Source organism: Dendrobates tinctorius, unplaced genomic scaffold, assembly GCF_039654945.1.
Source record: "Dendrobates tinctorius isolate UK_male_01 unplaced genomic scaffold, ASM3965494v1 ptg000121l, whole genome shotgun sequence".
In the NCBI taxonomy this organism is placed as follows: Eukaryota; Metazoa; Chordata; class Amphibia; order Anura; family Dendrobatidae; genus Dendrobates; species Dendrobates tinctorius.
Window position 1 is genome coordinate 2,964,953 of NW_027361789.1, and position 23,483 is coordinate 2,988,435.

The window sequence follows — 23,483 nt, forward strand, 5'->3', positions numbered from 1 at the left end:
TGACCCTACCATCCGAATGTCGCAGCAGAAATCGAGACTCATCAGACCAGGCAACGTTTTTCCAATCTTCTACTGTCCAATTTCGATGAGCTTGTGCAAATTGTAGCCTCAGTTTCCTGTTCTTAGCTGAGAGGAGTGGTACCCAGTGTGGTCTTCTGCTGCTGTAGCCCATCTGCCTCAAAGTTCGACGCACTGTGCGTTCAGAGATGCTCTTCTGCCTACCTTGGTTGTAACGGGTGGCAATTTGAGTCACTGTTGCCTTTCTATCAGCTCGAACCAGTCTGCCCATTCTCCTCTGACCTCTGGCATCAACAAGGCATTTCCGGCCACAGAACTGCCGCTCACTGGATTTTTTTTCTTTTTCGGACCATTCTCTGTAAACCCTAGATATGGTTGTGCGTGAAAATCCCAGTAGATCAGCAGTTTCTGAAATACTCAGACCAGCCCTTCTGGCACCAACAATCATGCCACGTTCAAAGGCACTCAAATCACCTTTCTTCCCCATACTGATGCTCGGTTTGAACTGCAGGAGATTGTCTTGACCATGTCTACATGCCTAAATGCACTGAGTTGCCGCCATGTGATTGGCTGATTAGAAATTAAGTCTTAACACACAGTTGGACAGGTGTACCTAATAAAGTGGCCAGTGAGTGTATATGTGTATGATGGTGGCCCGATTCTAACACATTGGGTGTTCTAGAATATGTTTGTAGTTTATTTATGAAGTTTTAATAATAATGCAATAATGCGCCCCCCAATCCTGATATGCATGGTACCCCTCCCCCCCTATCCTGGTATGCATGGTCCCCTCACCCCCCAGTCCTGACATGCATGGTCCTTTCACCCCCCCAATCCTGGTAAGCATGGTCCCCTCACCCTCCAGTCATGGAATGTATGGTCCCCTCACCCCCCAATCCTGGAAAGCATGGTCCCCTCACCCTCCAATCCTGGAATGCATGGTCCTCTCACCCTCCAATCCCTGGTATGCATGGTCCTCTCACCCCCATTTCCAAGTACGCATGGTCCCTCTCACCCCCCTTTCCTGGTATGCATTGTCCCGTCACCTCCCAATCCTGATATGAATTGTCCCCTCACCCCCCAATCCTGGAATGCATGGTCCTCTCACCCCCCAATTCTGGTATACATGTACCCCTCACCCCCCCTTTCCTGGTTTGCATGGTCACCCTCACCCCCCCTTTCCTGGTATGCATGGTCACCCTCACCCCCCTTTCCTGGTATGCATGGTTCCCTCCCCCCATTGCTGGTATGCATGGTCCCCCTCCCCCCATTGCTGGTATGCATGGCCCCCCTCCCCCTACTCCCCATTGCTGGTATGCATGGTCCCCCTCCCCCCATTGCTGGTATGCATGGTCCCCCTCCCCCCATTGCTGGTATGCATGGCCCCCCTCCCCCTATCCCCCCATTGCTTGTATGCATGGTCCCCCTCCCCCCATTGCTGGTATGCATGGTCCCCTCATCTCCCTTTCCTGGTAAGCATGGTCCCCTCATCTCCCTTTCCTGGTAAGCATGGTCCCCTCACCCCCCTTTCCTGGTATGCATGGTCCCTTCACCCCCCTTTCCTGGTATGCATGGTCCCTTCACCCCCTTTTCCTGGTATGCATGGTCCCTTCACCCCCCTTTCCTGGTATGCATGGTCCCTTCACCCCCCTTTCCTGGTATGCATGGTCCCTTCACCCCCCTTTCCTGGTATGCATGGTCCCTTCACCCCCCTTTCCTGGTATGCATGGTCCCCTCACCCCCCTTTCCTGGTATGCATGGTCCCCTCACCCCCCTTTCCTGGTATGCAAGGTACCCCTCACCCCCCTTTCCTGGTATGCAAGGTCCCCCTCACCCCCCTTTTCCTGGTATGCATGGTCCCCATCCCCCCATTGATCGCATGCATGGTCCCCCTCCCCCCATTGCTGGTATGCATACTCCCTCTCACCCCTTTTGCTGGTATGTATGGTCACGCTCACCCCCCTTTCCTGGTATGCATGTCCCCCTCACCCCCCTTCCTGGTATGCACGTGGTCTCTGTTAAAAAAAAAAAAAAAAAAAAAAGAAAGTTATATACTCACCTTCCAACGGCTCGCGATCTCCACTCCACGCAAGCAAAAAGGTTTAAAGCTCTATGTAGATAAACAAAATCTGTACTTTTCACTGACGTGCTGCTTTCTTTTAATACACATCTCTCAGTAAAGTGACAAGTTTATACTGCAGCTTGTAGTCATATCATGTATTTTGTTAAGTTGTATTTGTAAATTATTTCTTTTCAACAGGCCTACCGGTTATCCAGAGGAAGAGTGTGGCCAATGATAATAATCCTATGTTTTATTGCGGCCCTTCTCTCTGCATTCTTGGACAATGTCACTACAATGCTGCTTTTCACCCCAGTGACAATAAGGTATCTAGTTCATTGGCGTGGCATCCATGATATATGTGATGCAGATTTGCTCATGGCCTTTATGAATATTTATACTGCATAAATTTGGGTGATGTTTATTCTGTTATTTCATTGGAGTCAAATTCTCTTCCCAAAAATATACCACATGGTAAATATATCAAGTTACTAATGAGCATACAAAATAATAAAAAACCTCTAAAACCTACAAATTTTTCCATTTTGACCTACTTGAAATTCTCTATAGAAATGCTCAAGAAAGTCAGCGTATAGAGTTGTATGTTATTCTAACCTCAAAAGATCTAACATTCTAAATAAATTGCTTTATCAAATATAATTTCCCTTAAAGCTACCATATTTGCTTGCATCAAACCTTTCTTTAAACTTCAAATAAAAGTCCTTTATGATTAAAAAGTAATAGAAAATATAGTTAAAAGCCATCCATGCTCTGGGAAAGTATTGTTAAACATCAGTGACCTTCTACTCCTGTGTAATCATTGCCACCAGGGATAACTAAAGTTTACATGATCTGATAGTTATAATTTTTGGTTTTGAGACGACTTCATTTAGATTCAGTATACAAACATTTAGTTCTTTGCTATTTAGGTAGATTATATCTCTTTTCTGGAAGTTCATAAAACAATACATAAATTTTACTACACGGTCACCAGAGTTTATAGCTTAAAGCTTTATTTTTTTACATACACGAGAAAATTGTTCTGTTTTGGTCGGATCATTTCAATCAGTTCAAAAACTCAGACACCAGTGATAAGCGATGTCTGAGAACCAGTGCTCCAGGGAAGACATTGAATGCTTTTATTTTGCTTAGCGATACATTCTTTGATAAACAAATGTCAGACCAAATTTGCCGCCGCATCCCGTTATTGATAAAAATGCTGTGATTGCTGATAATTTTCTTTCCTTATGCCAATGTACGAATGTAATTGCTAGTATATCTATTCATTACAAGTGTGAGCTGTTATCACAAAGAGTAATAAATGAAACAAGACTGAAGGAGTATTTGGGTAATTTTTCCGATTTATATATCACCATGGAATATAGATTCATACACAAATACTAGTTAAATAGTATAGGATAAAGTGTCTGTGTGTATACCCATGTACCTATTGCTCAATAGGAAGATGGTTTATACCATCCAATGGCTTTACAAATCATGATTACACGGTGTGTGATGAAACCCCAATCGCCACTGAAATAAGTTTAAATGGGCAAAAGGAATTTTAAATTTACTGAATATCAACTAATGAAAATCGGACATTGCTTTTGAATTGTGGTTCAACAGAAACAAAAATGACTAATGAAAATGGCTTGGACAAGAATGATGGTAACCCTATGAAAGATTGAAAAGACTTTGACTATAGGGACATGTTAAACTAAGGTGTGTCCTGTAATTAGCATTAAACGTTTCTACAAATTTCTAATCAGTATGAGTACTTTTAAGGGGGTTTTACACATAGCAATATCGCTAAAGCATCACCGATTTGGTGACGCAGCAGCAATATCGCTATGTGTGATACTTACCTCTGACCGGCTCCCCCGCTGTCTGTTGCTGATCGTGCAGCTCCATTTCTCGTCGGGCACTTCCTGCTGGGCTTCCTGCTGGCACCGACGAGCGACGCGTGATGCGGACGGGAGGACGTCAGGATCGCCTCGTCTGAAAGGTAAGTAACGACCGCTGTATCACTGTTGCATCGCTGTAAGATCTGCCTGTGTGGCAGCTCACTAGCGACCACTTAGCGATGCACCAGCGATCCTGACCGGGTCGTATCATTGTCGGGATCGCTGGTGCATCGCTAAATGTAAAGGGGCCTTTACTCTTCAAAAAGGCAAACTCTGTGCTGTATGATGTGTACTACACTGAACATGGATCAAAGAAAGCTAAGGAGAATGTTGTCCGCTTGAAGTTTCTGTGACTACAGTTGCACATATTATTCTGAAGTTTAAAGTGTATGAGAGTGTAACCAACCTCCCTGCATGTGACCACAAAAGGAAAATGGACACATCGAAGAGATGTATGATATGAATGGTAACCAAAGGGTCCAGTTTAACTGCCAGATAGATTAGAGGTTAACTCCAATGTCAAGGTACATTTGTGTCAGATAACATAATCGGTCACTGTCTTGGCCAACGTGGACTTCATGGAAGATGACCAAGGCGGAAACCACTGTTTGAAAGCAAATCATAAAAAGGCCAAAATTGAATATGCCAAAATGCATATTGACACGCCATAAAGCTTCTGGGAGAGTGTCCATTAGACAGATGAGACAAATCTGTAACTAGCTTTTTGGCAAGTCACATCAGCTATATGCTGATGCAAAAAAAGTCCATATAGAAAAGAACATTGTGCCTACTGTGAAACATGGAGGAGGCTCGATTATGTTTAATGGTTGATCTGCTGCATATGGAGCAAGGTAACTTGAATAAGTACAGGTTACAATGAATTCTCAATACTATCTGAAGCAATTTGTGGATAATGACCCTGACAGTATAATGCATCTGAGAATGGCTAAGCGTGTAGCATTGGGCTATTGTAAAGTGGCCTTCTCTGAGCCCTGATTTAAATCCTATTGAATACCTATGAAAGGAATTGAAACATACAGTCTGGAGAAGTCATTCTTTTAAAAGAAATGGCTAGAGTAATTTGCTCACAAGGAGTGGGCCAATATATCGGTGTACAGGTGCAGAAGTGTCATTGGGAGTTACAGCAATCACTTGATTGCCAGCTGGACATGTTGAAGCGCTTGCTGCATGAAACAACAGTCGTCCATCTTCCTTTCCCGGCATACCGTTACACATTTGCTGCTCCTGTGAACCTAGTTTTAACCTTATAATGCTATAATAAAGGACTCAATTTTTTACTGCATTTGGGTGAGTGCTGCATCACTTTTTATGTTGGTGATTGTTTTTCCCAGCAATATGCACTCCTGAAGGACGATGATGGAACTTGATATTCAGATTCAAGGATGATTTTTATTTTTAATTCAAACTAGAGCACAACTGGTTTAGACTTCTTAGAGTCTTCCTCAGGTATAATATCAAGCATATATATGGATCTATCTGAACACATTTTATAGCAGATCTCCCTGCGAGTGGTTTTGGGTGGGGGCTGAAAGGTCTGTTTTTCAGACACACTCAGATATGCAGGATTTTGCATTCTGAGGAATCTAGCAAAACCCATATACCAAATTAATGTTGTACAAAAAAAAATTCACATAAAAAAGACAATGAAAAAATATATAAAAACATTTCAAGCAAATTTTTCACACTAAAAGTTTTTTCTTTTCTAAAACACTAAATATAATAAAACTATATATAACATTTCTTTAAAATGCTATTAAACACTGAAGTGTGATTTGATACGAAAATATAAAATATAAAATCCTACAAACGTACATTATAGCAAAATTTAAAACTCTTCGTTTTTTTCGTATCATAGCTGTTTACAAAAAACAAATGGAATTTTTCGATATCTCATTCATACATGTATAAAGCTCATATGCAATTTCATACCTGTCGATTTTATTTAATTTGTGTATCATATACCCTCCTCTATAACATCATTTAATCCATCCAGGTATAAAGTACCCAGACGGAAGATCCAATATGATTCTTTCTGGTTTAGTATCTTATTAGTATCCTTTTGTACCCTATTAGTTCAATTCTCAGGTATTTGCTCCAGCGGGGTCACGGAAATATTGAGTGTTTTATTATGCTTCAAACATAAGTGCCGGGATAAACTCTGTTTTAAAAAAACATTTTTAGTATTGTGTCTGTGGCCATTCATACTGGATCGTAAGGACTGAGTGGTGCGGCCCACATATTGCAGGCCACAGGCACAGGTGATAACATATATCACAAAATCACCATCACCCGTTAATTTTTGTGTAGTTCTTATGGTTTCACCAGTACTATACGCCATAATGTATTGAGTCATATGACTGATAATTTTACAGGTACAACATTTTCGGGAGCCACATCGATAGATGCCCAGTTTGAAAGCATCCGTTTTATTTATCCTAATTTTTTCTTTATACATTCCCGTTCCTCATCTTTGGTCATTCTGAGATTACTAGGGGCAATTATACCCTTCACCGTTTGGCCCCTACTCCTCTCTGTTTATGTTGTATACATTGCTCAATGCTTTTTGATGCTGAGCACCGTACACCCATTGCTTAATACCACATGCTATTGGTCCATATACAGATCTGACCTTTCATACAAGTATATCCACTCCCCTATTGCCATTCATTCATTGCCTCTCCCTGGAATATTTTGCAATCATTTGATTGCGTCCAAAGGTTGTGCAGCAAAATTTTAAGTGTGCCATAATTTTTGTTCAGGCCGTTTTCATTAGTTTTTTTTTAATTGTGGTTCAACGAAAAAATAAAAAACAATGTCTGATTTTCATTAGCCTATATTCAGTAAATTTTACTTTTCGGTTTCAAGTTATTTTAGTGACCATTGTGTTTTTTTTCTTTTTAAAAAAGGGTATCAACAATTTTGTATGTGTGCATGTATATATCAAATATATTTAAAGTGTGTGTGTATACATCTATGTATGTAAATAATGTAAGTGTATATAGCAAGTTGGTGTGTATTTGGGTAACTGCTTTATGTATCTACCATGCAGTGTTGTCTTCTTATCACATTATGTATAGGTAATTATGCTGAACTATCTCAACTGCTCATTAGTACCATTATAAGTAGATCAAGCAATTTTCTGTTTCTTCTTTCAGTAATCATGCTGTATACTTTGCCACCTTGATACCTTCTGTTCACTTTAGTCTACGTCTGTCAGACTTAAAAGGACAAAATTTATTTTAAAACACTGCTTCAAATGCCAAAGTATTGAGTGAATGTCATTAGAACATTATTTGATTCATAGAGCTTTGGGAAATGTAATCATGCACCTTGTATGTAAGCTTATACAGAAAATGCCAAACACCACTATGTTCATAAATAATTGCAATAGTTCTGCCTACGAAATAAAATTTATATTTGTGACTGTTCCTCTGTACAGTATTTTACATGTCAAAGCAGCAGTTTAAGCTTCAGAGGTGACCTTTTAATTTCAACTCCATACAGGAAGTTATACAATGCCTTTTTCTAAGGTTCTTGTTAAGATTAGATGCAGGCTTAAATTCTTTCTGTATACTCCTTTTGTTAAAGCATGTAGAAGTCATTGTTTTGAGCGACTGGTGAAGTTCCACAGATGATAGCAGGACACACAGGATGAAGACATTTGTGGCCCTAATATTTTCGCGTTTTGAAATGATCTAGCTTCTTCCTAAGGATACAACCAGTTTGTGGACTTATTCTGGGGAAGAAATTGGATAACTTTGAAATGCGTAGATATTAGGGATGAGCGAGCACATTCGTGGCTATTCAGTACTCTGCGAGTAATGCGGTACTCGGAAAATAGCGATTATTTCACTACTCGCCTCACTATTCGGTTCTCCCGCCCAGCAGTTGCCAATCACAGTAATGCCGCACCCTTCTTAGTTTTGGGCGGCATTACTATGATTGGCAGGCCGCCCAGCATCCTAGGAGTCATATCATAGCCTGGCACTAAGCCCAGCCGCTGCCATTTTTTGCACACTGCATGCAGAATACAGCTAGTGTAGGGAGTGTGAGCAGCTTCTAGGGAGAGTTGTTTTTTTGGCCCAAATCAGCCAGAAATCCTCTGTGAAACCCAAAAGCTCTTTTCAGAGCTGAAAGTATAAGGTCAGGGACCGAGTAGTGACTGTTTTCCCAGCTTTTTTTTAGGTCACATTTACCCATGCAGGGCAGGTTTTTTGTTCAATTGCGGTGCTGTGTTCACAGCAAATAGGACGCACGGTACTGCACAACTGACATGCAGCCAACACCGCTGTCTTGTGTGGTGTCTGGGCTGCGTATTCTTGCCTTACACCTCAGGGCAGTTTTTTTTGTTCTGTTGTGGTGCTGTGTTCACATACTCACAGTGAATAGTATGCACGCACAGTACTGCACAACTGACACGCAGCCAGCACCGCTGTCTTGTGTGGTGTCTGGGCTGCGTATTCTTGCCTTACACCTCAGAGCAGTTTTTTGTGCTGTTTTGGTGCTGTGCTCACATAATCACAGCAAATAGAATGCACGGTACTGCACAACTGACATGCAGCCAGCACCGCTGTCTTGTGTGGTGTCTGGGCTGCGTATTCTTGCCTTACACCTCAAGGCAATTTTTTAGTGGTAGCACAGCTGTCTTGTGTGGTTACTGGGGTGCGTAATCTCACCTTAAACCTCAAGGCAATTTTATTCTGCTGCTGCAGTGCTGTTTGTAAAACACAAAGCAGTACTAGGCTGTAGGGCTACCTTCCACAAAGCACTAACTGCTCCTTGTTCCCCTATATCTGCATCTGAACATCTGCAACTATGGCCGAAAAATCCAAAATTCCTAAAAAGGCTGTTGTGAAGGGACGTGGGGTCCTTGGTGCCCAACAAGGCACAGAGTCTGGGAGATTGAAGAAGGTTGATGCATCTAGGTTCCAGGCAAAATTTCCCGGTCTGGAACATAAACGGGCCTGGAAGCCAGAAGAACAAGAGCAGATACTGTCTTGGATGGCTGATAAGGCCTCAACGAAATGACATGACAAAACAGTCTACTGTCCATACAGATAACGCTGGGTCATCCTTTTTCTCAACCTGTTCCTAGTTCATCACCCGGTCAGGAGTCACAGGGAACATTTGACCCCCAATCCACCTTGGTCACTCTGAGGATCTGTTTGATCCATTTCCTTGCATTGCCTCTGGCCTCTCACCGTGCGACATTGAAGAAGAACGTGAAGGGGTTTCGTCTGTTGAAGATGGCCAAATATTTGAAACCCCACGTCCAGGAGAAAGCCACTTTCATCCACGTGATATACCAGCTGAAGAGGTGGAGGCTGATGGTGATGACACACAGTTGCCATCTGGCCTGTCGCCAATGTCAACATGGAAGGAGGATGACAATGACGACGAGGTGGTCGATGATGAGACCACCGATCTGACCTGGGCCGTTGGCACGCATAGCCAGCACAGCAGCACAGAGGATGAAGGTGGATATGTAGCACCAACAAAGGTACCAAGGGCTACTGGTTTGAGCAGAGTGCGAAGTGTGTCAACTGTTGCCAAGAGCAATCCCTCTGTGCCCCAAGTCAAGGCAAGGGTGCGTTCAGCCACTGTCTGGAATTTTTTTTCCGATAGTCCTTCTGAACCAAATGTTGTCATCTGTAGCATCTGCCATAGGAAGCTGAGCAGAGGCCAGGGCAAAGGCAACCAAAGCACCACCAGTATGCGGAAACACATGGCAGCCAAGCACCCTAGTCGGTGGGCTGAACAACAGGGTACCAAATCAGTGTCTGCGACTGTGGGTCAAACCACTGCCATGTTGCCTGTGATACAGCCTCACCAATCTGCTGGGCAGGAAGCAGGTGATCATTATACCTCTTGCTCACAAGCTGCGGTTGCACAGACACAGGCCACAACAAGCTCATCCACTTGTTTGTCCCAGGAAAGCGTCCAATTGTCCGTGCCCCAGATGTATGAAAGGACGCATAAATACCAAGCCACACACCCACAAGCACAAATGCTGAATGCGCACATTGCCAAGTTGCTAGCCATGGAGATGTTGCCGTTTAGGCTTGTGAGGACAGTCTTTCTGTGATCTTTTGACTGTAGCTCCCCCACGATACTCGGTTCCCAGCTGGCACTATTTTTCCCGATGTGATGTCCCCACATTACACCAGCATGTCTTAAACAATCTAAAGCGGGCTCTCACCAATGCCGTAGCCGGGAAGGTCCATCTTACAACAGGCACATGGACAAGTACTTGTGGCCAGGGATGATACATCTGTCATGGCACACTGGCTCAACCTGGGGGAGGGTGGGACAGAGTCTGAAATTGGACCATCAACACATATCCTACCCACGCCACAAATAGCGGGCCCAACCTCAATCAGGGTTTCCGCCTCATCATATACGTCCAGTCTCCCCTCTTCCTCCTTCTCCACATCGTCATCCTATGCTGAATTACCCTCCACATCACTCCCAAGTTGGGAGCTGTGCAGCACTGCATCGGCAAAACGCTCTGCTGAAGCTGATCTGCTTAGGTGAAACACCACACACTGCAGCAGAGTTGTGGCCAGGAATAAAACAGACCGATCAGTGGCTCTCCCCACTGCAACTCCAACCTGGGTGTAACCTGGTGGCGGCTTTAAAGCTCGGGAAGATGGTACATGTGCCATGCATGGCTCACGTGCTGAGCCTAGTGGTGCCGAAATTTATAAAACCATACCCTGACTTGCCGTACCTACTTGAGAAGGTGCGCTGTATTTGCGCCCATTTCCGCCACTCCTCAACCGCTGTTGCCGGTCTTGCAGCACTTCAAAAGCAATTTAATTTGCCAAACCACAGACTCATTTGTGACATGCCAACACGGTGGAACTCAACATATCATATATTGGCAAGGGTAAGTGAGCAGCAGAGGGCACTTTCTGAATACAAGTTTAAACATGCCCATCACACTGAGACTCAGCCAAGACACACAACTGTCGAGTGGGTGTGGATTGCTGATATTTGTGAGGTGCTTGATAACTTTCAGTACTGCACCAAACTTGTGAGCGGTGCTTAGGCTATTATCAGCATAACCATACCTATGCTATGTCTGCTGAAAAAATCGTTGCAGAATCAAAAAATGGAATCTTTGTGTGCCCAGCAGCTGGGTATGGAGCAACATTTCACAATGGGTGATCCTACCCAGCCCAGCCAATATCTTCAGGTAACATTGGAGATGAAGATGATGATGAAAATGAGGAGAGAGGATTTCTTTTTCAGTGGTACATAGGGGACACCACATGCTACAGAGGGGAATCCCAACTCCAGCTTCATGTCTGTCCAGCATGGGTGGGCTGAAGGAGGTGGAGGACGAGAGTCAGTGTGAGGCGAGGATGGGTATTGTTCCTCCTTCAGGGGTCCCAGAACATTTGCCTCTTTGCAGCTTGGCACCCATGGCACACTTCATATTTGACTGTCTGTGCCAAGACCCTCGCGTAATCCACATTTTCTATAGCAACCTATACTGGTTGGCCACTTTTCTAGACCCACGGTACAAGGACAAATTTCCATCACTATTGTTGCATTCACCAAGGGGTTTCACAATGGAATCCTTCAAGAAGGCTGTTGTTGATCATTTGATGGCAACAGCACCCCCAGACACCACTGCTAGCAGATATACCAGCTCTGTGCAACAGCATGCATTAATGGGAGAGATACACCAAGCAGGTCCAAAAGAGGTGGTGGTAAAATGTTCACAAACTGGGCTATCTTCAATAAACTGGCTCATCACCAAGGACTACGTGGAACAGTAGCAATGTCAAGGAAGGAGAAGTTGAACAAGATGGTCAACGACTATCTAAGTGACCATACCTGCGCCCTTCCTGATGCGTCTGTACCATTTAATTACTGGTTATCCAAGCTGCATAGTTGTCCCGACCTCTCCTTCTATGCCTTGGAGGTGCTGGCCTGCCCCGCTGCTAGTGTGATGTCAGAGCGTGTTTTCAGTGCCATTGGGGCAATCATCACAGATACAGGCATACGGTTGACAACAGAGAATGCAGACAGGCTGACTCTGCTAAAATTTAACAATGACTGACTGGATTTCGCAACAGTATTTAAGCCCTCCAGATGACAGTATCCCAACCTAAAGACATCCAACACATTTTTTTTAAATTGGTGAAAACATCCATCCTTTCCCATACAAGCCCCTTTTCTTCTTCTTACACATGTTTTCAAAACCTGCTTCTGACACATGTAACTCATGGTCAATAAGCTAAAAACAATGTTATGTTAATATTTCCCATCGGAGGCACTTGTGATGAGAGTGAGACCCTTCTTCCTTCATCAACCATGGTATCATGCCCCTTGGGCTAATTTTTGGAGACACTGGAGAGGAGGAGGACTCTCCTTACACACTTATCTGTCAGAAAACCGCCTCTATCATCAATCGCTCTTACAGCACTTCTGATATATCACTCCCACTGCGTAAGTGGCGTACGAGTCCCGCTCTTCTGGCAAAAAACCACAGGACTTCAAATAGTGTTTGTACATTCTAGTGAAGCAGTGGTGTAAAAACAATCGTGCAGCCCCTGAACATGTGCCCCTGTGTCGCCCCCAGGAGTATGGTCGCCACAGTGGCATTACCTTCCTCCTTGGGAGCGTGATGTCATGGTTGGAAGCAATAAAGGGTCTCTGTCAGGTAAATTCAACACACAGCACGGTTCCCACTCCAGGCCAGCAGAGGGAGCTCTGAACCAAATCTGGGGGAAGAGCTGCTCTCTGGGGGCCAGGAAGGGGAAGTTGATCAGTTCATGTGAGGAGGGTGAAGTGTGTGGACGAGAGAAGAAGAGCTGGAGGATTGAGCAGAGTTCAGGCTCACTTCTAGCGTAGTGCATGGTCTGGAGTCCGGTCTCCAAGGTTGTATGGATACTGATGTTCCTGCAGCAGAAACCGGAGGAATAGGAAGCTGTAAATGCTCTGTTCCCACATAAGGCTCGGAGGCACAACAGCAACGTGTGAGCCAGAAGGAGGCTACAGCTGTCTGCCATAAGAGGGGGTTCTAAAAGCGAGCAAGGAAGAGGAACTTCAGTGTAACTCAGAACTGCACGTACCTCAGATAAGCGCTAGAAAGGCGACTACACAACCCATCTGCATAGAGAGATTCCTGAGTTGCTTCCAGGCTGGCCAACTCTTGTTCCATCTGTAATCTGGATCCTGGACTGCACTTGCAAAGTAAAGGTAAAGGAAACTGCACCCTGTTGTGTCATTGCCTTCTTCCCGCAACCCCATCAGCACTGCTTCATCTCTGTGCCTAACACTGCACCCTCTTCCACAACACCTATTACTACTGCCCTAGGACTACAGCTCTACCTGTAGGGAGCTATTACATCTTGCTTCCTTATACCATCTGTCCCAGAGGATCGGCCTGCAGCGTCGGCTTAACCCCTTCATTGCCGAACACCACAGGTGGCGTCACGTATCATCCACTTTTAAACTTTAATCAGCCACGCTTAACCCCTTTTACATGGACACCCAGGGCTGTGGACCAGGTCACCGCTACTTTGACACTTCCCTCTGAGATACCGACCCGGCACCAAGTACTCCACTGCCCTGGCGGGCGATCCACCCCCATGTTTTATAAATTTGTTTACAGCATACATTTTTTAACATTTACACATTTTTTAGCCTTTTCCTCAGCCCCCAGACCGCTTTGTAGGGTCCAGCAGACAAATACTCGCATTTTCCATTGACTTTCATTGGACTCGCTATTCGTACCGAATGACCGAGTATTAGGGTATACTTGGGACGAGCTGTTAGGCGTCGGGTTCCTGCCACTGCACAGCAGGAATCCAGAGCCTTGCACCCAGCGGTCTCCCATTCTTCTTCTGCCGCAGTGGAGCCTGCTCAGCAGATTCGTCGGTCCCGACACTCTGCCCAGGCCAACTCCGTGGGTTTGCTTGCTGCTGCCACCTCTGGCACAGCTATGACAATGCAGGCTGCTCAGCAGTGAGATTCTCCAGGGACTAAGTCCTCATGTCGGGCCACTGAGCATGCCCGTGGAGTGATCTCCCATTGGAGATCGAGGGTCACGTGCTCAGGTCCTGCTCGTGTTCGGATTGGCCCATCCGAGAAGCCAGGAAGGTCCCGGATGCCAGTGGCTATAAAAGGTTTGCATGGCCGCTCGCCCATGCACTAGGATAGACTGTATTTACAGACTATAAGGTGTGAGAGATGTATGCACGTATGAATGTATCTGGTGACTGACTCATTATAAAACCCCTACCCTTGGTACGCATGTGTTGTGCAGCCTAGCCTGCTAGCACCCAGGCTTAGGTGCTTAGGTGTAGGTGGCTCAGGGTTTGAGTCAGACATTGGTCCTCACCAGTGATCCAGCACGCCTCAGTGCACGTGCTCTACACTCCACTGCCAGTGTCTTTAGCAGCGCTCATGGCAGCCATGCTGTGCGCTCAGTGGGCCTAGAGGGACTCTAACCCCGTGTCCTTGGGGTAGCGTTCTGTGGCTGTACAATGTGCACTCTTTTAGCTGAGCACTGTGAGCACAAACAGGCTCCAGTGTTTATGTTCAGCAGTAGTGCGGCTCAGTGAAGCAACGGAGTCCACCCCCGTACACACCGGGTGACGATAACCCGCATGTGTTTCTTATAGTATACCGCCATATAGCATCTGCCATTACTGAGCAACAGGTTACCACCCCTGCAAGGTGGACCCCGGGCTGCGAACGCACCTTACCTACCATCTTTATTATTTGGTGCGTTCCGCCAGCCTTAACACGAGTATAGCGAGTCCGAATACTTCAGTACTTGCTCATCCCTAGTAGATATTAAAACCACAAAGTTCTTCACCCTGTGTGTCCTGCTATCATCCATGCTATCATCCATGGAACTTCCCCAGTACAGAAAAACACTTAAACATCCTTTATGAAAAAGAATCCTCTTGTTTTTTTGACCCGTGGCTTGCAGAAGATGGTTTAACTACTCAGAAAGTGTTGTGTATCACAGCCCCACCAGGTGAGCAAAAATTCTCCATCTATTAGACGTTTACCACAAGATAAGTCTATTGGGTTATTTTTGATCCTTAGTTTCCTTCCTTCTATATACTCCTGAAATTCAATGAATTCTAATGTACAAGTAGCCAAAAAAAACAAGGAAAGGGTTCTTTGCATTTTGCTGTGACATGAACATGTTGTGAATTACTGTCAAGTATGTGAACGACAGTAGTATATCTAATATATAAAGCTCAATGTGGGTGTGTATGTATGTCCAGGATTGGCATCCGCACCGTCGCAGCTACAGCTGTGAAGCGAAATTTTAACCCCGCGCGTTCCAATTCACCAAACAATTTTGCCCCTATCTACATAATGGGGAAAAAGTGTATGTATGTATTGGCATCTGCACCGTTGTAGCTACAGCCACAAAATTTTGCACAGTCACACGTCTGGACCCCAAGAGCGTCATAGGCTATGCTGTGAAGCAAAATTTTAACCCCGCGCGTTCCAATTCACCAAACAATTTTGCCCCTATCTACATAATGGGGAAAAAGTGTATGTATGTATTGGCATCTGCACTGTTGTAGCTACAGCCACAAAATTTTGGACAGTCACACGTCTGGACCCCGAGAGCATCATAGGCTATGTTGTGAGGCAAAATTTAACCCTGCGCATTCCAATTCACCGAACAATTTTGCCCCTATCTACATAATGGGGAAAAAGTGAAAGGAAAAGTGTTGGAGGCAAATTGACAGCTGCCAGATGTGAACAAGGGGGACTTAAAGAATGAGAGCGATTGACGCCAAAATGTATATACCGTACAGTTGCTAAGGTGGGGCCCTGACATGGGATACTCACCACACACGGGGATATGAACACACACACAAAATGCGCCCCACACTACCACGTGCTTCAACACATATACCACCCTCAGCACACATTTCACCACACATACACCAACCTCGCCACATAAAAGTCAAAACACAAAAGTCACCACTCAAAACTCGCCATGCTGTCCCAGAGCTGTTTAAAAGATGAAAAATGAGCTGTGATTGGTTGCTATCAGCAACAGTTTTCTTTGTAGACAGTTGTGGTAACTGAGGCCTATTATTTTTATCATTTCTATGGTGTTATCATCCTTCTGTAAAGGTGTGCCAGCACAGACCACCATCTGACACAGACTGCAGGGGGAGCCCAGTATCACACAGGATAGGATTAGATACACGGCTCAGCAGTCAGTATCACACAGGATAGGATTAGATACACAGCTCAGCAGTCAGTATCACACAGAATAGGATTAGATACACGGCTGAGCAGTCAGTAACACACGATATGATTAGATGCACAGCTCAGCAGAAAGTATCAAACAGGAGAGGATTAGGTACACAGCTCAGCAGACATTATCACACAGGATTAGGGTTAGATACACGGCTCAGCAGTCAGTATCACACAGGATAGGGTTAGATACACGGCTCAGCAGTCAGTATCACACAGGATAGGATTAGATACACAGTTCAGCAGACATTATCACACAGGATAGGGTTAGATACACAGATACACATGTTTATCAAAAGGCTCTTGAATGAGTTGAAAATAAAATACTATCAATACTTGGGTAATTGTTTAGTTATTTTGTGTTGCAAATCTGTAGTGTTGAATATATGATGTGAAATGTTTTTATGTGCAATATAATCATTATAATTTGTTATAACTATCCACAGTTGGTTACTATGCCCAGGCAACGCCGGGCTCGTCAGCTAGTGTAATAATAAACTACAATCTAATTTTGTAACTGAAAATGTACTATTTATATTGCCTTCTTAACTTCATCCTGCAGGTTGTGTGAAGTACTTAATCTTGATCCCCGACATGTTCTGATTGCAGAAGTAATCTTCACAAACATAGGGGGAGCTGCTACTGCTGTTGGGGATCCACCCAATGTAATTATTGTATCCAATCAAGAACTGAGGAAGGTGGTAAGTGATGAAAAAGTAAATATTGTGGATGGGTATTTGTCCAAAAACTAACAGTCACTTTATTTTGTCTTACTATAACTTGCATCTTGTATTACAGAATATATCTGCATTTAATAATAGACAAGTCTATACCTTTTAAATGGTTGTCCCAACTCAAGACCAGACAATCATCGTGTTGGAATGGAGTAGTGTCCACACTGCGCCGCTGCTCCATTCATGGTGCATGTGGCTCTTGGAAAGAACTGAATAAAGTTCTCATCTCTGGTAGTCACACACACACAGAATGGATGGGGTAACTTTTAATAGAACATTTGCCCATCCATTATGTTGCTAATATTCTGAGATGGGACAAGCCCTTCAAATTCTACAATGATAAAACATTATACTGTATTTTATTATGTTAACAGTCAATTGTAAAGAAAATAAACTGTGGCACTCGCCCAAATAAAACTTTTCCATATAATTTATTCCGAGTTACCTAAATGACAGTGTGGTAGCCAATGGAATACTAAGAAACATGGACAACAAATATTTCACATCTAACAAGTGCTTCTTCCTCGTCCCAAGTACTTGATCATTTGATAATTAATGACTGTTTGGGCAGCACCAAGCACAACCTCCCAGACACTGTTCAAAGAAGTGTACAGTTTTCATTACATTAAAATCTCATGTTGCAGAAGGGCCTACACTTTCTGATAGTATTTAAGTATGTTAAGGATGGAGGCAATGTCATTGTGCTTTCATTTTTAAGGCTTTAACTTGGTAGCCAAGCAGTGGAATACTTTTAAGCATTGTCCTGTACTAAAATATTTTGTGTCTTGTTTGTGTGGTTTTTTTTTATTAAGATGCAGACTATTTTCTGTACCACTTCTTGAAGAAAGTGTCTTCTAAAAACTAGCAGTAAGTTTGGGAGTTAATGTTTAGCTCATATTAAACAAAAAAAAGTCCAAATAGCTCATCTTTAAGAATATCAGCACATACCACTACCCCACCTCCACCTTTTGTGTCTGAGTAAAAGTGGAGGTCTGTGCCCGTTACTGATCCAACCATAAATCCATCCATCTGGTCCGTCAAGACTCACTCTCACCTATTCAGTCCATAAAACCTTTGAACAACCTGTCCAGATATTTCTTAGCCTAGTATTAACGTTTCGGCTTCTGTGTCTTGTTCAGTGGTGGTAGGGTTTCAATCTGCCTTACCGTGGTCATGTGTCTGATCACTGAACACCTTGTACTTCTGGGCACTCGAGGGATATTACAGATCTAGAATATGACAGCACTGGAGGATAATGAGTTTCTGGTCACATGAGGCTTACTTCTTAAATCTTTGCTTTTTTTTTCTCCTCTCAACACTTTTTTGTGTGACCTTGTTGACCATTTGAAACAAAATGTTTGATGGTTCTGTGATCAACCCCCAATAACTTAGCAATTTCAATAGCGCTGTATCACTCTTTAAGGCGGCATTTTTTTTTGCCTTTTTTTTGTCAGTTAAATCTTTTTTGTTTCATTTTGTCAGAGGAAAGCAAGTTGCATAATAAGGATGCATACATTAATAAAGGTGGAGGAAGTGTGCTGCAATGGGCTGGTATTAAAGAGGAGTTAGTTGAACATTTTCAGGTTGAAAATTAAATAAAAATTAACTCTCGAACCTGCTGACAGTTGTTAGAAGACCCTTTCTTCAAGCAGTCATTAGTACAGGAAAAGGTCTGTCTCTTTGAAGAAAATTATTATTTTTATGTAGGACATTGCTCCATTGCATGCAACCAAGTACTTTAGTGCTTGGCCAACTATTAAAGGCCTAAAGATGAAAAAATGACTAAAAAGTTGATCGTCAACAGATTAAGAAACTGACAGTCATAAGCCTTCAATCCATGGAGTCTGTAATTAAACAGAAGGGTTGCTATATTGTTCACAAATATTTTTGTTTTCAAATGTCCAATGTATTTTTTGTACATTGAGTTGTTTGGTTAATATTCTCACTTTAACAGATAAACATTTGCACTTTTCATTTAGATACGTAATAATTCTGCACAGAAATAATTGCTCAATAATTATGCATACATTTACATTCTCTTAAAGACAAAACCTCACTCTTGCTGTCTTAAATATTCAGATTTTAGGTTTGTTAATTTTTTGGATTGATAAAAAGCAATAATTATATTGAGGATCAAAATTACAAATTTGCTTACCTATGCACAGCGTATTTACTAAAGGTAATCCATCAGTAAGATAAACTCCCGCTAAAACTTTTTGAAGTCTGTAATTCAGTGAAAAATAATATCATTAGTGGCTTTTATATTTGCTATAGATTGTCTGAATATGAAGACATCCATGATTTTTGCAATATGGAAATCAGGTGTTAAGCTCTTTGCCACACCCAGAGCACTTAATGAAATGCTAATGCCTGAAGTTATTTCCATCTTTAGTGCACCTACGTAAATCACTGCTTTCCGCACTTCTGTGCACTAACATACTGAGGGCACTGGCTTCAGAGTTCTACTGTGCATACACTCTCCAACCTTACTGTACATCTGGAGCATCCTCGTTTCTCCTCTTCTGGGTGTACATTGTGGCTTCGTGGTGCATGCTTAATAGACCTTTGCAGCCAATCTCTCAGAAGATTAGTGTTCAGAAGTGATGAAAACATTGAATTAGCCAACGGGCTAGTTTTCTTGGTGCTTGAGGTCACCGATTCATTAACCCTTTCAAGACATATGAAGTATATATGTCCTATGTCATGTCCCTGCCTTTGATGGGGGCTCGCAAACCAGGCTCGCATATTTCCCGGCAGATGTTGACTGATTTAATCAGCCATCATGTGCCTTTAGCAGATGCAGGTGGAGTGGTTCTTGCCTGCAGCTATTAACTTGTTAAATCTCTGATAATGGCATTTAACATTCACCGGCAGGGTGTGTCATTACACGTGTCCATCGGCACGTCCGTGATGTGATCTCAGGGTGGCAATAGATTGCCATGAGAGCCGGAGATCTGCTGTGTCAGAATTTTCATGACAATTTTCCTTTGGAAGTTGGCCTGTAACTGGCATTCATAGATCATAATTTTAGCTTTACATGTCAGTACTGATGCACTGCTATATATAGGACAAGCAATCAGACGATCGCAGCATCAAGCCCACTAAGGGAACTATTAAATACAATAAAAAGTAAAAAAAATTAGCAAGTTAAAATTTCCTCCTTTTTGCCTTGTTAAAAATAAAACCAGCAAAAGAAAATGCACATTTGGTATCATTGCATTCTTAAAAGTCTGATCTACCAAAACATAAAATAAATTTTATACTTAAAAAAACAAACCAAACTATAAATGTTTGAGATTTGCGTAATTATAATGACCTTCAAAATCATAATTCCCGATCAGTTTTACTATATAGTGAGCATGGTAAATATCACCCCCTCCAACCCCCCTCAAAAAAATGTATAATTGCATTTTTTTTTTGCTGTTTCAGCACACTTGGATTTTTTCCCCCCGCTTTTTAGTACATCACATGATAAAATGAATGCCATTCAAAAATACAAATCGTCCCGCAAAAAAAAAAAAACCTGTATGGGAAAATGTAAATATTGTGACTTTTGGAAAATGGGGAGGAAAAAATGAAAACTAAAAACAGTGAAAATCACCCCGTGTCGAAGAGATTGAGCTGTCATAAAGAAAGAGGCACTAATGATCGAAATAACAAGATGATAGAGTTTTGATAAGTTCTCTGGGCAGGAATAAGGGCTTAACTCTTCATTTCTTAATTGCAAAATTGCTGATATAAAGGTATTGATGCATTTAGTGGAGTTGATCTTGCTGACAGATTCCCTTTTAATTACATTGCCTTGCGAAAGTATTTGGCCCCCTGGAACTTTTCAACTTTTTCCCACATATCATGCTTCAAACATAAAGATACTAAATATACATTTTTGGGGAAGAATTAACAACAAATGGGACACAATTGTGAAGTTGAATGAAATTTATTGGTTATTTTCTATTTTTGTGGAAATACAAAAACTGGAAAGTGGGGCATGCAATATTATTTGGCCCCTTTACTTTCAGTGCAGCAAACTCACTCCAGAAGTTCATTGTGGATCTCTGAATGATCCAATGTTGTCCTAAATGACTAAGGATGATAAATATAATCCACCTATGTGTAATCAAGTCTCCGTATACATGCACCTGCTCTGTGATAGTCTCAGGGTTCTGTTTGAAGCACAGAGAGCATCATGAAGACCAAGGAACACAACAGGCAGGTCCGTGATACTGTTGTGGAGAAGTTTAAAGATGGATTTGGATACAAAATGATTTCCAAAACTATAAACATCCCAAGGAGCACTGTGCAAGCGATCATATTGAAATGGAAGGCGTATCATACCACTGCAAATTTACCAAGACCCGGCCGTCCCTCTAAACTTTCATCTCAAACAAGGAGAAGACTGATCAGAGATGCAGCCAAGAGGCCCATGATCACTCTGGATGAACTGCAGAGATCTACAGCTGAGGTGGAACAGTCTGTCCATAGGACAACAATCAGTCATACAAAGCACAAATCTGGTTTTTATGGAAGAGTGGCAAGAAGAAAGCCATTTCTCAAAGATATCCATAAAAAGTGTTGTTTAAAGTTTGCAACAAGCCACCTGGGAGACACCAAACATGTGGAAGAAGGTGCTCTGGTCAGATGAAATCAAAATCAAACTTTTTGGCAACAATGCCAAGCGATATGTTTGGCGTAAAGGCAATGCAGCTCATCACCCTGAACACACCATCCCCACTGTCAAACATGGTGGTGGCAGCATCATGGTTTGGGCCTGCTTTTCTTCAGCAGGGACAGGGAAAATGGTAGAAATTGATGGGAAGATGGATGCAGCCAAATACAGGACCATTCTTGAAGAAAACCTGTTGCAGTCTGCAAAAGACCTGAGACTGGGACGGAGATTTGTCTTCCAACAAGACAATGATCCCAAATATATAGCAAAATCTACAATGGAATGGTTCACAAATAAAGGTATCCAGGTGTTAGAATGGCCAAGTCAAAGTCCAGACCTGAATCCAATCGAGAATCTGTGGAAAGAGCTGAAAACTGCTGTTCACAAATGATCTCCATCAAACCTCATTGAGCTCGAGCTGTTTGCCAAGGGAGAATGAGCAAGAATTTCAGTCTCTCGATGTACAAAACTGATAGAGACATACCCCAATCGACTTGCAGCTGTAGTCGCAGAAAAAGGTGGTGCAACAAAGTACTAAGATAAAGGGGCCGAATAATATTGCACGCCCCACTTTTCAGTTTTTGAATTTCCACAAAAATGTAAAATAACCAATAAATTTCATTCAACTTCACAATTGTGTTCCACTTGTTGATTCTTCACCAAAAATTTACATTTGGAATCTTTATGCTTGAAGCATGATATGTGGGAAAAGCTTGAAATGTTCCAGGGGGCCGAATACTTTTGCAAGGCACTGTATGACTTAGTGAGAAATTGAGGGGAAAAATTAAAATATTACCATAACTGCTTTACATAATCATTCCTTTTAAATTTCCTTCCAATTATGTCTTGCATGTAAAAATGTATTCCGGCCAGACTGGAATAATATATTTTACTATGCTGTAGTGCATGTGCTTTCCACCATGCATCACTGACATTTTTGAATCTCTCTATCCCGTGCTGGAGATGGCATTTGAAATGTAAACTAGACTATTTTTACATACAAAAGAAATTCGGATTGTCAGGGCATAAGTAAAATCTTCAGCTAAATTCCATTATAGTAAAAAATATATCCATGATGGCAGTTAAAATATTCTATGACTGAGGATGGCAGCGCCATAAACGCGTCACAGTGAACCTTCGCTACTGCCATCAAGGATATAATTTTAAATATAATGGAATAAAGTAGAAGATTTTACTTTTGTCCTGTCAATCCAAATGTCTTTTGGATGAGGTAGAGAATTAGATTGAAGGTCTTTGCTTAATATTTTGATCTACATATTTTTTTTTTTGTCTAACTGGTAGTATTTAATAATAAAAGCCTATGAATTGTGTTAAGCAGTCAAAAAGGGAAACAAATCAAACGATCACCAACGTAAACCTGCATAAATGTTTGCCATCTTTCTGCTTGTTTAATGCATGTGTGATATAAATAATGAAATAATAAATGTGGTTTTACCGTATATTTTGGTTTAATTGGGATGGAGATTATTAAGACACCCCATTTTATTGAGAATCATAGAACACTCGGCAGTACCCACACTTGCGCTTTGAAGATGTATAGATCTTTATATTATATAGTTTGTTTTTTGTATTCAACTGTAACAAAAAGCTATAGTCAAGCCTTAATGTGGTATTTTCAATAGAACAGGAGAAATTCTACATTGGACAGGGTCAAACTGATAAGACTCCCACTGATCATAAGAATAGGGCATTTTTTGCCTCCATCCGACTGGAGCAGAAATGTGCAAACTCAACCTCTCCTCCATTCATTCTCTATGTGACTAATGGAGAAAGCAGAGCAACATATTAGGCTATGTGCACACGGT

The 23,483-nt window shown here is 42.4% G+C and overlaps 1 protein-coding gene across 4 annotated transcripts in view; it reads left to right on the forward strand.

Annotated features, from left to right (window-relative positions):
• The window catches only part of OCA2 (OCA2 melanosomal transmembrane protein), a 665,305-nt gene that overhangs the window by 424,323 nt on the left and 217,499 nt on the right, over window positions 1-23,483 (forward strand). For all 4 annotated transcript variants that reach the window (XM_073541479.1, XM_073541480.1, XM_073541481.1 and 1 more), the window contains 2 exons: window positions 2,279-2,403; window positions 16,820-16,958. In XM_073541479.1, the coding sequence (XP_073397580.1) occupies window positions 2,279-2,403; window positions 16,820-16,958 (264 nt within the window). The remainder of the gene's footprint in view (window positions 1-2,278; window positions 2,404-16,819; window positions 16,959-23,483) is intronic.